General features: G+C 36.9%; 1 protein-coding gene across 1 annotated transcript; it reads right to left on the bottom strand.

Annotated features, from left to right (window-relative positions):
• Positions 1–620: 620 nt before the first annotated feature.
• Positions 621–16,594, bottom strand: LOC148847063 (hexokinase-1-like). Its single transcript, XM_088951639.1, has 9 exons — positions 15,398–16,594; positions 14,330–14,480; positions 14,044–14,226; positions 6,558–6,632; positions 6,215–6,370; positions 5,922–6,020; positions 5,716–5,846; positions 1,876–1,957; positions 621–1,444 (listed from the first exon to the last, which is right to left on the bottom strand). The coding sequence occupies exons 1-9, from the start codon at positions 15,673–15,675 to the stop codon at positions 1,097–1,099; spliced, it is 1,503 nt and encodes a 500-aa protein (XP_088807765.1). The 5' UTR covers positions 15,676–16,594; the 3' UTR covers positions 621–1,096.
• Positions 16,595–16,691: the final 97 nt, after the last annotated feature.

Here is a 16,691-nt window from a genome sequence, read left to right as displayed (position 1 = left end):
CCAACAGCCAACAGCCAGTTCAAAATTTTGTCACATATCGGGACGTGTCATGTATTCATATCTGATAAGTTAAATATTAAATATTATATTTTAAACTTTTAATATTTTCAGGGGGAGCCCTTTCCATGACCGGACAAATCTACCAAATTCAAACGATGGTAATAATTGAATTCAATCACCAGCCAAATCCAGTCAGGAAGACTGGAAGAGCACAGCATAGAAGAACACAATGCTACTACAGAACTACTCTTTTGAATAATTGACAAACAACCTGTTGTATCCTGCATCTGTACGGTTGTTCCTCAGAATTAGTTTCAAACTTTAATGGAGTAGCCAAATGAGACGTGAATTAAGAAGGAAAAAAAAACCGTAGATTAAGCACAGAATCCCAGAGCTACGTTTACTCCGGTTGATGATCTGGCCAGGTACCGTACCTCTTGACTTTCCAAAACGAAGTCGTATTTTCTCACAAGTCATAACCATAAAAGAAAAACATATAAATCATCTAGCTAATCTTTTGGGTGACATCCGATTTGGCGTGATTCTGAATACAGAAGTAAGATAAGAGTGGAAGAAAGAACGGTGACCAAAGTCGGCAATACGTCAAGCAAAAACATTCATTCAACAATAAAAATCCTGGTTTATTGCATTGGAGTAAAAGTAGCTGCCGCAAAGCAGGATAAAGACTCATTTCGCAGTTTTATTCTCCAGACACTGAAGTTACACTATACTTCACTATTAACCAACCCACGGCCCCCCAACGCAACCCCAACCTTACAAATGGCATGTAGGAAACAGGACGGAAGAGGCAAACTGACAGGCCGAAGTAGGAAAGTTCAAATGCACCACTTCCAGGTCCTGCAATTATACATTTAATCTACCTCTCATAATCATCATATTCTGCAAAAGCCATAAATATAAGATTTGCTGGAACAATCTCCAAATATGAAACAGAAACATAAAGGCCTAACGCTAATCTAGGTAAGAAGTGAAAAAGAAAACAAGGGGATAAAAGGGAAGAAGAAATGGATAAAAAAGAGTAATAAAAATTCACTATTTCCTCTGCAACAAGTTACTAGCTTCTTGTTGATCATTCTCAGGAGTCCTCAACCTCCAGATACTGGGAGTGAGAGGCTGCAAGAAGGGCAGCTCCAATACCCGAGCCATCATTGGAATGTTCAACAACAACACTCTCAGAGGCTTCCTCTCCCAGCAACTCTTTGAGAGTATTTTCTAGACAATTTCTGAATTCGGTGTAATGTTCATACAGCCCACCATCCATGGCTACAACTGTCCTCTGCTTCTCCCCTTCCTTTATTATGTCTCTGCCCATTTTCTTCAGGATACCTAACATTCCTGCTGCTGAAAGGCGAGCCCCCCGCGTTGCAACAATGTTACAGAGCTCAACAATGGCTCTTCTTGTCTTCAAGGAAGTATTAGATATCTGAAATAAGAGGAAAAAACATCAAAATAAATAAGCAAACTTGTGAAGAAAATGAAAAAGCAAACAAAATGGCTTTTCATATTTTCAACGATGGCTTTTCAGTTTCAGCCACATAATGTACATGACTCACATTTTCATATTTACGACCCCCACCCCCCAAAAGAAAATAAAAAGCAAACAAAATTCTTCAGCTTGGTTTAACAGTTTAGTGGAGGCAATATGATCTATCAGGTTAGTCATGTTCACAAATGAAAATTAGCAATTGATATTTGATACTTTGTTTCACAGGAAAATATGTGCAAATAAAATACTTCTCCACTTTTCATTCATTTTTTTCTCACTTTCCACTTCCCTCATTTTCTTTCTTCATTATTTTTTTCCTGGTGGTGATGATGGATGTAGCTCCAAACAAGGTTGTGTAAAAAGCATACCCCTAAGATATCCTTCAATTTGCTCCCCACCACTTTGAGATCTGAAGAGGTGTCATGATGCATGGCAGACATGTCAGGCGTCCTGCAGATTACATAACCCATAATGTAGCAATAAAACCTGAGGGAAACTGAAGCTTCTACATGGATAATGAAACAAAAATGTACTAGCTTCATGTTCAGAAGAGTGTTCATAATATAACTATCCATGTCAGATTTAAGACAACCAACTACTTATGCACAGTAACAAATTTCAAACTTCCCATCAAAATTCAAAAGTTGGTCCCAATCAATTTTAATGTGGCTCATTTGGCCTCCCCCCCCCCCCCCCAAAAAAAAAAAAAGGTTTCTAATGTACCTTACCTTCATTAAGTTTAGAATATAAACGTAGAAGTTGTTATTGACTGCATTAACTAGGGTGACTAATGCACAATAACCAATAAATAGAAACTAATTTACATCTCAAACAATAGAAGAAGTCAAGAACACCCATGACAATGCAAAGTACATTTGCAGCATGGAAACCAAAAAAAGAATGAACTATTGAAAGCTCAGATGCTCATGAAGACGCTAGGGCTGCAAATGAATTGGGTATCCGATCCGATTGAATTTACCCATTTAAATCGGATTCAGATATACAACAGTATTAAATGAATCGAAATTGAATCAGCTAATATGATTTGTTTATTTATCAGATCGAATTCAGATAGACTACAGTTTGATCCAGTTATGTTGTATATTATACATGTGCATAATAAAAAGGATGGTTGTACATTTTTCCTTTATTCTTTACAAGTTTAAATACTTCTATACTTTTGAGGGATCTTTGAACAAAAGGACGTGTAATCCCAAAGGTCTTCTCCTACTCTCTCTGTCCATGACAGTTGTACCCTGTTTTTATTATGCACAAATATTTTTAAATTGTGAAAGATCTGGCATTAAATGTGGAGTTATCTTTTCAATTGCAAAGAAGAGAAAAGGTAAAGCTATTGCCTTACATATATTCCGTTTCCATGAGAACAAAGAGAGACAGAGTTAAAGAGATTAAGCAATTGAAGAGTTCAGCAGAGAAAGCCGGTTAATTTTGGAGCAATTCCAATAGTAGCATGGTTCTCTGAATGGAAGAGTCTAGCAGAGGAAGATAGGGAAGATAACATCAATGTGATGGAGCTAATCTATTACACAGAGAAGCAGCTAACGAGATTAGGAGGAGAAGAGAAGTGCCAGCTCTTGAACCGGAAAAGACGAAGCTTTGTGTCTTTAAATATCTAAAGAGATTCATCAAAGAAGCCATGGATTTAAGATGTGTGTTGCTCATCCCTGATATCTTTACTCCTATAAAACATTGACCTTTTTGTTTAATTGTCATTTGAATCGAAGTGGATTATGATTGGATATCATACATTTCTTATCAAATTGAATTTGAATGTACCCCTATTCGAATTCAATTTGGTCTGTTTGCAGCCCTAGAAGTTGCAAACCAAAATAATAAGCAAAGGTGAAAAAATGTCCCTGCAATTCAGGAGAACATCCCCAAATTCCCCCTTGGGTCACTAGACCCCAAAATACCTTGTTTCTCTCCACATCTTGTTTTCCCAGCATGTCTGCCAAACTGTTAGCAGATCAAGGGGCCCTCTTAATCATATGTATATACTCTGTAGAACCATGTACCCTCCAGGTTGTTCTGTGGCCACCTAATAATAACAATTTTTGAATCCTCCTCCATGATGATTTTTCTACAGTTTAAAAGATTTCTCCCTTCTTAGACCCAATAAATATCTCTTATTATATGCTGTGCCCTCTGTGTTGAAGCCTTGAAGGAGGAAGAAAAGAGAGAAAATTTTAAATTAAAAAAAAAACACATTTGCATAAAAGCACGAGCATCCCACATACAGAAACCACCATCAATCAAAGGAATGGAAGCCATCTGTCTCTGTGTCTCTCAATTTATAAATGTGCATCTCCCTCTCTTGCGTGTATAGCATGCTCAAAGTACATTCACAGAGTCATGCACATAACAAACTCTCGTCCATAGATGCCAAGTTATGAGCTTCTCAAATTTCCTGATTTTTCACAATTTAGGTAACTAGATTTATAACCCACAACTCTGATATTAAACCCTAACGATTCTTTTCTATTATATATGACCAGGTCAAATTGAATTGTTTTCCCATCCAATTAATTACAGAACATGTACATCCATCTCTCTTTTCTATCATAATCTTTTCTTAGAACCCTTTTATTTCGTCTCTTAAGAATCCTGCAAATAATTCTTAATCCTAAACACACTCTACTTGTGAAACAGATACTAGGTTGGGATTGCTGATAGGAAGTAGCAGGGTTCCAGTATTTTGTTTTTTATTTCGTTCTCTTTTTCATTCATGGATGAGGTGTATCACCATTACTTTTTGTCTCATTTTTATTGCTAACGAGATCAAAGAGCATCGTTAATAAAAGCAGTGTTTTAAAAGGCATGGGAGGTGTACGCCTGAAGGCGTGCCTACAGGCGAGGCACTCCCAAAACGCGGAGGCATATGCCAGAGGCGCTGACACCTCTGAGGTGTATGCCTCATGTGCTTTTTTCACGAGGCATGCTAGAGGCATATGCCTTATGCGCCTCATGCACACCTCATATAAAAAGACTGAAAAAAAAAAGAAAAAGGAAAGGAAAAGAAAGGGAAGGGAAGGGAAGAAAAGACAAGGGGAAAGGAAAGTGATCGGCCCTCAGCCCCTTCAGCTGGATGCATCTTTATTCTTCTTAATACAAAAGATTCTTATTAAAAATAAAGAAAAAATGAGATCCTCCTTCCTGTTCTTCCTCCTCTCCTACGTCTTCCTTCTTCCTCTTGACCCCCCTCCTCTTAAGGAGGCGTAAGCCTCGTGTTCGGCAGGCTTACACCTCTTACGTTCTGAAATACGCCTCACGCCTCTAGGTAGTGGAACACCTTGCGTCACGCCTCCGCGTTTTAAAACATTGAATAAAAAGCTGAAGCAAAATACAACCTTCTAGGCACATTAACCAAAAAAGAAATCAGTCTCCTACTTTTAGCCATGATAGATCCTTTTTTAACCTTTAAATAAATCAATCTCCCATTTTTACCATTTGTGTAACCTCCAATATCCTAAAACCAGTCCACATCCCTGTATCATTCAAATCCAAAAATTTCCAATTTCATGACCTAGTTAAAACCCTTCAACTTGTGTTCTGCAGTCCAAACAAACCCTATTCTGTAATTATAAAAAAAAAACACTATTTTGTTCTGTCTAAACCCTTAATTTCAGAATTTGTTTAAAATTTTAGCAATACTGTAGCTAAATTGTTAAATTCCTTCTTTCTCCATGCAATAAGGCTGCATTCATATTCGGGGAGGCAGAAAGTGAAAGTGGATTCAACATGCCACCAAATCATTGTCTTGAATGACAGTCCTCGTGCAGAATTTTTTTCCACTAAAAATGAGGAAAATGCAGTGAGAAGCCACTCACAGGACTCCCCCTGCCTTAATTTTTGGCCAAACAGAGAATCCCCAAATTAGCAAAAAGAGTACTTTTTTGCACATGCTTTCTGATTCAGCTCAAATCCAAAAACAGCCCAACTTTTCTGCTGCCAGAAGTCTATAAAATAAATTTCTTAAAACCCTAAACTTGTTTCTCTCTGTCCATGGACTAGCTAGAGTATAATTGCAGCTTGTCTTGCACCTAATAATAACTATTTAACTTCAGCAATGCAAATTAGCTTTTTTTTTTATCAGCACAATGCATACTAGCTTTACGGAAATATAATAAAAGAAAGACATGTAGATATTCATAAGGTTTACATGCATAGCCTACAACACCATGGCATACCTCATTATAAATGGAACTGTAAGTTTCAATGGAACAGTGTCACCAAAAAAGGCAGCTTCCTCAGCTATCCTTAACAAGACTCTCCGTACAATGTCTCCTAAGTACATTCCAGAAATAATCTTCTCAAATATCTACAGAGAATTATAAAAAAGAATTAGTATACAATAATTTAGGTATTATTCTGCGATAACAATGGCAAAGGTTACCTGTTCACCAGGGTTTAAACTCTCTGAATCCAATGCATGATCATATTCTGTCAGAGGAAGATGGGACGACCGGAAGTTACCCCACTCCATGTTAATAACCTACATGATCAAAAGTGGTGATGCTTCAATATTTCATCTGCATTTATAATATTTGCACTCTGATTAAGTCTTTCTTTCTCTGTATGTGAGAGTAAAATGATTAATAAGATGAGTAAGAAAATAGAGTTAGGAAACATGTTCTGTTAGGAGGGAATAACAAGTAAACAAGAGCAAAGGAATGCACCAGCACCAACCATCTCTCCTGATTTAGGTAGAAGCCCATGCCACTTGGGAATTGCATGTGCACGCTCTACATAAGCTGCATTGGTTCCAGTTCCCAAGATCACAGCAGCAACAACATCATTGTTTGTGTACCTACCACCTGCTAGTGTTCCAATTGTGTCATTGACCTGCAAAAATCTGCTGATTAAATGCTCATAAATTTAAAGATGTCACCAGAAAAAGAAAAACTCCCCAAATTGACCACTAGTTTGGAAGATTGGAACTTTAAATCATTTTTTGGTTCAAACTATAAATCATTATCTTAGATAAACCAACAGTCAGGTTTTATCTGGGAAGACAGTTGCATAAGCTTACTAGAGCAGCCACACGCATGTCAAGGCCTTGTCTTTCCATGGCTTTAGTTAGTTCCAGAACCACATCTTGGCCAACCTAATTAGACAGCAAAAAAACAAAGCCAAATCAGAAATTTGAAATGGCCAAAGTGTAAAGAACAGCAGAGTAAGAGAAATTAAACAAGCAAGACTAAGTTCGAATTATTTACACCACATTTATCTAAATACAAGTGGGCCCCACATGTCAGGTGGATATCATATATTGTGATTGTCCTAGTATCCCAAGGTTCCTATAGAGGACTTAAACTACACTATGTCATGATAGCTTTGAAAAGACACCAATTCCAAAATGGTTTTGGTAGGACTACCCATTATCTCTCCCCTCTCTCTTGTTTCTTCCTTTATTTTTCTCTACGGCTTGTGCTTCCTTTATATTTCTCGCCTCTTCCTCTATTCTTCTTCCTTTGCTGGTGAGACTCCACTATACCAAGTTTTTTTCTGCTGCTTGATTTTTCTTGCCATTCTCCAAACCCACCAGTAAAGCAGTTTTGAGATTCTGCAAGCTTTGCCGTTTACAGTTAGCCTGCCTTGGACATCCCCATGTTATGACATTCCTTGGGCTGCACATTGGAACCAAATTATTTATATACATTTTTTGCCTGTTATATTATCCTAGCAGACTATTTATATACACTTTTTGCCTGTTATATTATCCTAGTAGACTAGGGGCACAATAAAATCTAGAATGAAAATTAAGAAACACCAATTGAACAGCATATGTTCTACGGGCTCATCCTTCTCTATTTTTGAGCTCTAAGGAGACAATAATCCAAGTTTAGAGGATGAATTACTCCAATGTGATTAGAGAATGATCAACAACTACAGAATCCATAATGTAGGTCATTCAACAGTGAAGGATAGCTTCAGCCACCTATGATCTGGTGGCTGAGATGGCCCCATGGTTGTCCAATGGAATCAACGTATCATTTGAAATTGATGGGTTTTATTAAAAAAAAGTCAGATCACGAAAAAATATTGTATATTCTGCAATCTCAACAAGGCAAGAAATCACTTCCCATGTTGAGGAGATGGTGCAAAATGCAAGTATTTTTCTTCTCTATATAATAAATTATTGCGAGGACAGAAAATTTTGAGAATATTGTTCATAGAATTAAATTTGGGTAACTTAGAATGGCATGACTTGAACAGGCAAGATCAGCTTACAAGTCTAGACATGTTTAACACAAAACTATATAGACCTAATTAAGGATATGTACGAGGGTGCAATAACCAATGTTTGAACACCTATGGGAGAGACATCAGATTTTGCAGTTATGTTGCGTTTTCGCCATGGTTCAACAATTGGCCCTTATATATTTGCATTGGTCTTAGATGAATTGACTACACATATTCAAGAGAAGGTCCCATGATGCATGTTGTTTGCTGATACTATCATTTAATTGATAAACCTAATGAATAATTAAATGCAAAATTAAGTTTATGTACAAATACCTTGGTAACAAGCAGTTTTAAAATAAGTAGGACTAAAACAGGATATATAATATGTAAAGTTGATAATAACAGGAGTACAATTGAGGATACACTTAGGATTAGAGATCAAGAGATAACACGATGTGACCTTTTCTGATACATTGGTTCATTAGGAGAGATTGAGGAGGATGTCGCACATAGAATTAGAGTGGGATGGGCAAAATGGAGGGACACTTCTGGAGTCTAATGTGATAGACAAATACCATTGAGATGGATTAGTGAAAAAACTAGAAAAGGAATAGGGTCAGAAATAAAGTCATTTGAAAGAACCTAGGAATAGCTCCAATGGGGGATAAAATAACAGAAACTAGACTAAGATGGTTTGGTCACATTCATAGAAGACCACAAACAGCACCCGTAAGAAGAAGCAATTTCACAAGTCGGAAGAGCCAGAAGGTCTAGCGGTAGACCAAAAAGGACATGGGTCAAAGTAGTTAGAAATAGTTCTGTCCATAATTTAACAATGGATATAACATCAAATAGAACGAAATAGTGAAACAGAATTCATGCAGCTAGCCCCATAAAGATAAGGCTTAGATAATGATGATGAATCAACAACATTCATCATCATCATCTAAACCTTATTCGAACTATATATGGGGTCAGCTACATGAATCCTATTTTGCCTAATTATGAACACTTGAATCATTTCTTACTATTTCAACACACGTCTTCTAACCCCATCAACTTTGGTGGTTTAACAACATTCATATGTAAAGTTGAAATTTCAGAATACACGAAGTGATGCATGGTTTTAATCATGCAATCTTGGGATGCAACAGCTAACCCTAGACTGTGCAAAGGTTCAAGGCTCAAAGAAATTGTACAAGATTTATAAAAAATAAAACGAAATTACTCCTGTAGTTTCATCACAGAAAATTGTAATTTACTGCTCCAGAAGAACTGGAAAGTCTTGTTTCCAAGATTTCAATACCTCCAATATGATTATACCTGGTCTCTGATAGTGATTAGTAGAGTTATTGATCTGTAAAGAATTAATATTCAGACTCAACAACATATATGAACTAATAAAAGTCCGCCTCTAATTCAGCAAATAGAAGAGAGCTGGAATGCAGACTTTACCAACTTTTCCTAAAGAAAACATTCTTCATTTTATTGCAAGAGAAGGCGTAGGCATGGAGCATGAGAACCCACGCCCCAATAAACCGTATGCATTTAGCATGCAGTAACAAGGATACTCGCAAGTAGCAAGCAATAATGGAGACCCAGTTCTAGACAGAGAGGAATATGAAAAGGAGCAAAGAGTGGTGAGGTGTTAAGAGCATATGGCTCAAGGCCAGGTACAAATAAAATGGCTAGCCTCACCCATCTACAAGTTTCATGAGGCTTGTGGCTCACAGCCTAGTGAGGTGCACACCTCATGCAATCAGTAACCAGTGAATAAGATGAAAAAAATAAATAAATTATGTCATATTTTCCAAAGTTCGAAGAAGCTTCATTATTTAGTTATTTACCAATAAAATCAAGCAATGTAAACCCAAAAAAAAAAATCTCCGAATATCCCTCCCAACCCAAAAATTCCTTTGTTACAATTTTCTTATCAAATAAAAGAGTTCTAGTGACTGATACAAGAAATAAAAGAGTCTCACTGTGCCACTCCACATCTGAATCTACTATATGTGAAGTGGCATCTCCATTATATGTTCACATATAATATGTGGTAGTAGGACCCACCAATCTTAAAACTAAAACTCATGGTTATGTTTTGTTTAAATAGAAATAATATACAAATTAATAGAAATAATCAATAGAATTGAAAATTTAACAAAATTGTCAATCTCTTTCTATCCAATCCCACTTGCAAATCATCTAGAACCAAAAATGAAGTGTCATGTTTGTAATGGAAAATATTCATTTAAAAATATTTACAAATTATTTTAAGTTAAAAAATTAAATTAAATTAGGTATAAATTAAATAAACAGATTCTTTCCTCCAGGTAGAGAAGGTTATAAATGCAAAATAAAATTTCAAAAATATAATATCCATATTAAAAAGAGTATATATGAGTGTATATGCTATGAAAGAAATAAAGTGTATCACTGTAGAGCCCAGGAGTTAGATGAAGGGAAAGTTGGAGGGAAAGCTTCACAATCGAGGGAAAGGGCCTGCTGCTACAAGCCTAGAACAGATAACACATCAAGGAGACCTCTCATTGAACGTTCAAGAAGGAAGAAGAGATACTGTTTTCCTAGAGGGAAAGGCTGTATCGTGGTTCCAAAATTTTTTGGATGCAGCGATGAATGTTGACTGGAAGTTTTCTGCAAGGACTCCCTAAAAACAGAAAGGAAAGACTATGCAACAAGTATGTGGCTGGTATGTCACCCTGGAGGAAAAGTTTGGTAGAGAAAAAGACAACTAGTTATAATCTCACAAGGAAAGAATTCGGTGGGAAGGAAAAGTGTGGTGAATGCCCTGTTTCAAGTTGTAGTTGGAGGTATAGAGTGAAAAAAAAAAAAAAAGCAAGGAAGAAATGGTTACACCTGTAAAAACCTTAAGCTCCGTTTTGGAAGAGTGCAAATGCCAGTTCAGTCCATATATGCACTCTGGTTCAGTTTTGCTTATGTTTGTTTGGTAAGAATGCATTTATGTACTGAAAATGACAGCTTTCACAAATTTCAAGGCATGCTTGCATCCAAAATGAGAGCAAAGTTTGCATCCAAAAAGTAGATCAATGTTAAAAAGGAATATTTCAATCTTAGGATTCATGTTTGCACCCATTACAACTAAAAATCATTTGGCAAGAAAGTACATTTGTCAATGCAAAACTAAACCAACTTTGCATTTGCATGGAAAAGGTTCATGAGAAAGTGGTCAACAAGGAAAAGGGAGTTGGGAACTTTTCTATGTCGGAGTTGCAAGAAAAGGTGATGGTAGGGGAAGTAGAAGAGGAAAAATTGAAGGAAGAAGGAAAGGAGATGAGGGGAGTTTTGGAGGTGGAGAGGAGAGGATAGAAATGCAATTCTGAAGGAGTCCACAAAATAGGCAAACACTTTAAAAGTCAAGAGAATCAGCATCAAGTTCAGGTGTCTAAGGTTTCGCCAAACTGAAGGGGACTTATTAAGGAGGGGTAAGATCATGTAGAGGTGTACTATAGCAGCAATATTGGGGACTATTTGGGAGGAAAGAAATACAAGAATATTTGAAGAAAGAGAAAAAAGCAAGGAAGCATTGATTGAAACAATAACCCTGAGAGTGGCACATTGGGTAAACAGCATGAAGTTGTTTTCAGATTTCAAGGTAGAAGGTTTTTTCAGGGTTTGGGGTGTTATTGCCACCTCCTCTTCAACAAGACAGAAGTTTGTTGAGAACTGGTCTCCCCCAATAGACAGTTTGAAGAAGCTTAACTTTGATGGGAGCTATGTGGTGAATCCGGACCCCTAAGGCATAGGGGGGTTTATTAGAAATGAAGATGGAAATATCATTGCTATCTACTCCGGTCAAGTGGGACAGGGTGACTTGGCGAGATCAGAATTCATGGCTGCAGTATTTGGGGTGGAAAAAGCAAAAGAACTGGGTATTAACAGGTTGGTTATTGAGAGAGACTCGAAAACAGTGATAAACTGGATGCAAAAGGGTGAAGGGGTGACATGGCAGATGAGAAACAATCTCAGAAAATTTAAATGGCTCTCAAAGGATATGTCAATCCGAGTGAGATGGGTGAAGAGAACTGCCAATAGCTTGGCAGATAGCTTAGCTAACCAAGGAGTTCAAAGAACACAGCTGTTTTGGGCACAATTGTAATTTGGGTTGGGTCAGCTATCTAATGCTGGATTTCACAACTTCTTGTTGTATCTATATTTATTCTAATTAATGAAATCTTTTATCTGTTGCTGATCAAAAGGGTGGGAGGGGGGACTTATTAAGGGTTGGCCCTAGCAAAATTGTGAGGAAATCCAAGATAATTTGGTTTTGGCTTGGCTTCATGCGTTAAGGATTGAGGGTCTAGTCCAAGGCGAAGTGCGCGCCTTTTTAAGCAAGGTGGGAAAAAAGCTAAAAATAAAAAAAAAAAGTCAGAAAATTCAAAAAAAATGCAAAAATATTAAACATAATGTTAAGAAAAAATATAAACTTAAATTTTAAAATGAATGTATTAAAAAACCTATTATCAAAAATTAAAATACATAAACATAACATGTAAAGCATATTCAAATGAAAATTTAAAAATAAAAGCAAACATATAAAGCATGTAAAACCCACAATCTCTTTTTTTCCTTAATTGCATTGCTTCAAGTAGCTAATGCGATGTAAAACATATTAAACGAGTCACCTTTGTACCACGCCCCTCGAGGCAAGCCTGAACAAGTCTATGTTAGGGTCTGAAATTCTTATTTCTCACATAAAACATATAAACATTCTTGATTCTACGAGTCACCTTTGTACCACGCCCCTCGAGGCAAGCCCGAACAAGTCTATGTTAGGGTCTGAAATTCTTATTTCTCACATAAAAAATAATGATTTTATAACTTCCATTACCTTTTAAGAAAATATTTTATTGCAATGAATGAATGAACAACATTAGCAAATACGGGGTTCCCGGAGCCTAACATAAACTTGTTCGGGCTAAAGTTGTTGATTCATTCCTTGCAATGAAATATCTTCTTAAAAGGCAATGAAAGTTATAAAATCATTATTTTTGTGAGAAATAAGAATTTCAGACCCTAACAAAGACTTGTTCGGGCTTGCCTTGAGGAGCGTGGTCGAGGGTCCAAGGGTAGAGCCCCCGATCCAGCCGTTAAACTCAAAAAAAAAAAAGCAAAAAGCGCAAAATTTTAAAAAGGCGCACGCCTGGCTGAGGTGCAAGGTGCATCAAGCGCACTAGGAGTCTGGTGCGCCTAGGACCTGGGCGAGGCACATACCACAAAATGCGCCTCGCCTGTGCTCCTAGGCACGCCTTTTAAATCATTGGTCTAGTCTTGTTTGTTTCTTTGGGATTTGCAATTTTTTCTTGGGTTTTGGATTGCTCATCAAATCTTTCATTTGTTATGGGGTGGGGTTCAGATGTCAAGATAATTTGATTTTTCAGATGGGGTTTGTGGAATTATTCTTTTTTGGGATTGTCCATATTGGGGTTTTCTTTGCTCTTGCCGGGTGATTGCTTATCAACTTTCTTAGTAATCTCCTTTTTATTTTTAATAATATTTTATTTTTCATTTACTTTCAAAAAAATATAATATAATGCGTATGTGTATATATAGTATGTATGTATGTATGTATGTATGTAATAAAAAGGAATATTTAAATTGAATACAAAAGAAATGAATTAAAATCCAAGACACAAAAAAGATATTTCTTGACAAGTAAAACATAAAAACGTACAAATACATATAGTAAATTTGTGGCTTACACCTCACCTCTCCAAAACCCAACCACCTTTGGCCTTTTAAGCCTTTGTTTGAGAGTGCTTTTTTAAGCACTTACTGGGGAAAGCGCTTAAAAGATTCCAAACGCACCTGAAAAAGCACTAATTGGTAAAAAAAAGCCCAATAAGTGCTTTGTCAACAAAATATGCCCATTTTGAAGAAGCCCAAATTTTGGGCTTTTTAATAAGTGCTTGTTGTATTTCTGGCCCATCTTGGCCTGCCGCCTAATTATCAAAATACCTATACTACCCCCCATTTGAAAGAAGAATTTCTTCACCAAACACTCATAAGCTGGCTTATTTAATAAGTGCTTATCCAAAAAGCCTGTTTAGAAACAATATGCACTCCCAACCATCACCTAAGACCTGGATCCATGCCAGATAATTCAACTACAAAGACTTAGTCACATGATATGGAAAATGAAAATTTTAAGGCATTCATAATGTTCATGAAGAAAGCCAAATTACATTACATATAAATACCAACATCCTTTAATTTTAAACTTTTGATACTTGTAACCAAGACATTTAACAATATAGTTATATGTAAACAGGATCATAGGGAATAAAAATTACCGTATCCTCAATATTGAAACCTTTTGTCCACTTAATTAGATTCCCGGATGCTATTGATACTTGCCTCACTGGGAATGAGAAGGTAAAACCCAGTTCTCTCTGTCTACCAGGAGGAAGATGAAAGTCTTCACCTTCGCTAGCAACAAATTTTGCAAGTTCTGATGCAATGTAATCAAAAAGCTCCTGGATTAAAAAAAAAAAAAAAAATCCTCTCAAAATGTTAGAAACATGGGATATAATCCAACTGAAGATGGGAAATGACACCTTGGACTGGCAATTAACTCACATCTGAACCCCCAGTCATCAAATGTGGAGGAATTGACACCTCAGTAAATTCTTGCTTGAGAACTTGCCCATCCTTCCCACCCAACTGTACTCGCAACACCCGGAAGTTTGTTCCACCAAGGTCCAAGGCGTAAAATAATCCTTTCTCATCTCTAAAACAAGAAGGATTAATGAGAGGGAGGCATTCAAAAGTGATATTATTTATATTATAGAGGGATAATTTTACCAAAATAGGTGATTTACAAACAAAGACTGATGAATGTTCCTCACTGGTATTCCAATGAAATTAATGTCTTCACCAAATCAAGGTTTAAAATAACAGCTATCATGCCAATGGTTCTGAATCTTGATTGTTCCTTACTGTTTCTTCAATAACAGCTGTGAGTTGTTATGAAGGTAGTACTTTTTCCATTTTTGTCTATACCAAAGTTTTTCAATTAGAATGATGAACAATTTCCTATTCTATCCAGTTCTACGGTACATCCACAACTACAAAACTGGCTTTTGCAAATAACAATCATCGCTAATAAATTTGTACATTTTGCTTATAGTATTAAATCGACAGGGGATAGTAATATCAAAAGAGGGGGAGATGAACCCTGCTTAACAAGGGCCCAGTGTCCTGAGTCTCTTGACAGCATTTCAGTGTTCGAAGTTTGAACACCACCGCAATTCAGCTAAAATATTACCCTGTCAAAGGCATCTAACCCTCCTTATTAGAGGAAAACCGATCCCACATTCCACCAAAAAAATAACAACCGGCATTCGTTTAAATGAAAAAAATAAAACCAAGCTGGGCCTTCCAAGGGGCATTGTATAGACTTACATACAGAAACTATTGAGCATACTAGAACAATGAATGTTCGATTGAAGATCGTTTGCTTTAGAAGCAGTCACCGCTTTTAATCAATACATCTCCAAAACTAATTAAAATTTGCAGAAAAGAAAAGGTCGACAACAATAACTTGAAAACGCAAAACCACAACAACAACCAGAATTAAGTTCACGAAGCAAAATAGCAGAAACAAAATTAATAATACGAAACAAAAAAAAAAAATGGATTTTGTACCCTGTAGGGAGATTGTCGACATAGCTGATAAGCATCTTGAGCTTGCTCCCTCCCTCAGAAGCAAGGCCAGCATGCATCTCAACTGTCATGGCATCGGCCACCTGTCTGAGCTTCCCAATCGGCGTCGCACACTTCTCTTCGAATTCCTTCAGTATGGCCATCGCCCGGGCCCAACGACCTGAGCATCGCATCCGATGACGCACGATAAGCGCTGCCGCTGCGCATACAGTCGCAGCACAAATCACCGCGGCTCCAACTGCCACCTTCCCCTTCCCCATTAGATAAAAAGAAAATCAGATAACAACAACTACAGATCTCTCAAAAAGCCCTAGCTTTTCTCTTTTTTTCTTTCAATGGAGAAAGATAGAAAAACCCTAAATTGAGCTCCTTCCTCTGAGAATATCTTGATTCGAGGATTCGAGCAGAGCTCCACGAACAAAAATTCAAAGATACACAGCTTCTTAGTAATCGAAAATAACACACGATGGAACAAAGAAATGTGGATAATGAGAAATCTTTGGTATTTGCGAAGGACAAAAAACAAATTAACGGAATACTACAGTCTACAGCTACTCTCTTCTTCCTCCGACAGTGAAATTTTCTGTTTTTTTTATTCAAACTAGGTACTCTCTGCAGCGGCGTAGGTTAGATATACATCTTCTCCATTACAGAGTTGTGAAAAATGCAGGAAAAAAAAAAAGGAAATGAAATCTTGCGAATATCGATACGAGTTTTAAAATGGGAAAATGGACGAATTCGTTCGATTTCTCTTGCGGAAAGAATGGAACGAAAGGGAAAGGACAGACCGAGATTTATCATTTATTCATTTATCACTAAAGATTTCTCTTTTTTCATTTTATTTTCCTTTGAATTTCCCTATCTTCTGTTATTTTTTGCTTTGTAATTGTATTTGTATGTAATTATAGGCCCAAAATATGCTGTTGTTTCCTCCTCTGTGTAAAAATGTCAATCCAAATAGGATGGATGTCGCTTCGAGTTTTGTCTCCAATGACCAACTTAACGATTTTTCAATCTTAATCTCACGAATGGAATTGGAGATCTGCTATGATTACACGTGTCCATGTGAGACGATTTTTACTAAAAAAATCACAACGTTAAAAGACAAGTAGATGTCCGGGCATAGAAGAAAATATTTGGAGATCTACTACTACTAGACTTCCCAAATCCCACTCCCAGAGAGACGGGGTTGGGAATCAAGAGAGATATGGATCTCATCTCACGTGACAAGTAGATGTCCGGGCTTAGAATATTTTGTTGACACGTGGACCGTAAG

Source organism: Nelumbo lutea, chromosome 6 (genome assembly GCF_056320005.1).
Source record: "Nelumbo lutea isolate HS-2025 chromosome 6, American lotus-T2T, whole genome shotgun sequence".
In the NCBI taxonomy this organism is placed as follows: domain Eukaryota; kingdom Viridiplantae; phylum Streptophyta; class Magnoliopsida; order Proteales; family Nelumbonaceae; genus Nelumbo; species Nelumbo lutea.
Note: the sequence above shows the minus strand (reverse complement) of the source record. Positions and strands in the feature narration are given on the sequence as shown.

Bases quoted from the DNA above. Each gene is read 5' to 3' on its own strand.
- LOC148847063 (XM_088951639.1), bottom strand. From the start codon at position 15,675: ATGGGGAAGGGGAAGGTGGCAGTTGGAGCCGCGGTGATTTGTGCTGCG. The intron at 14,227-14,329 runs GTGAGTTAATTG...TTTTTAATCCAG, and splicing joins TGATGACTGGGGGTTCAGAT to GAGCTTTTTGATTACATTGC. The intron at 6,371-6,557 runs GTAAGCTTATGC...AGATTTTTGCAG, and splicing joins ACATGCGTGTGGCTGCTCTA to GTCAATGACACAATTGGAAC.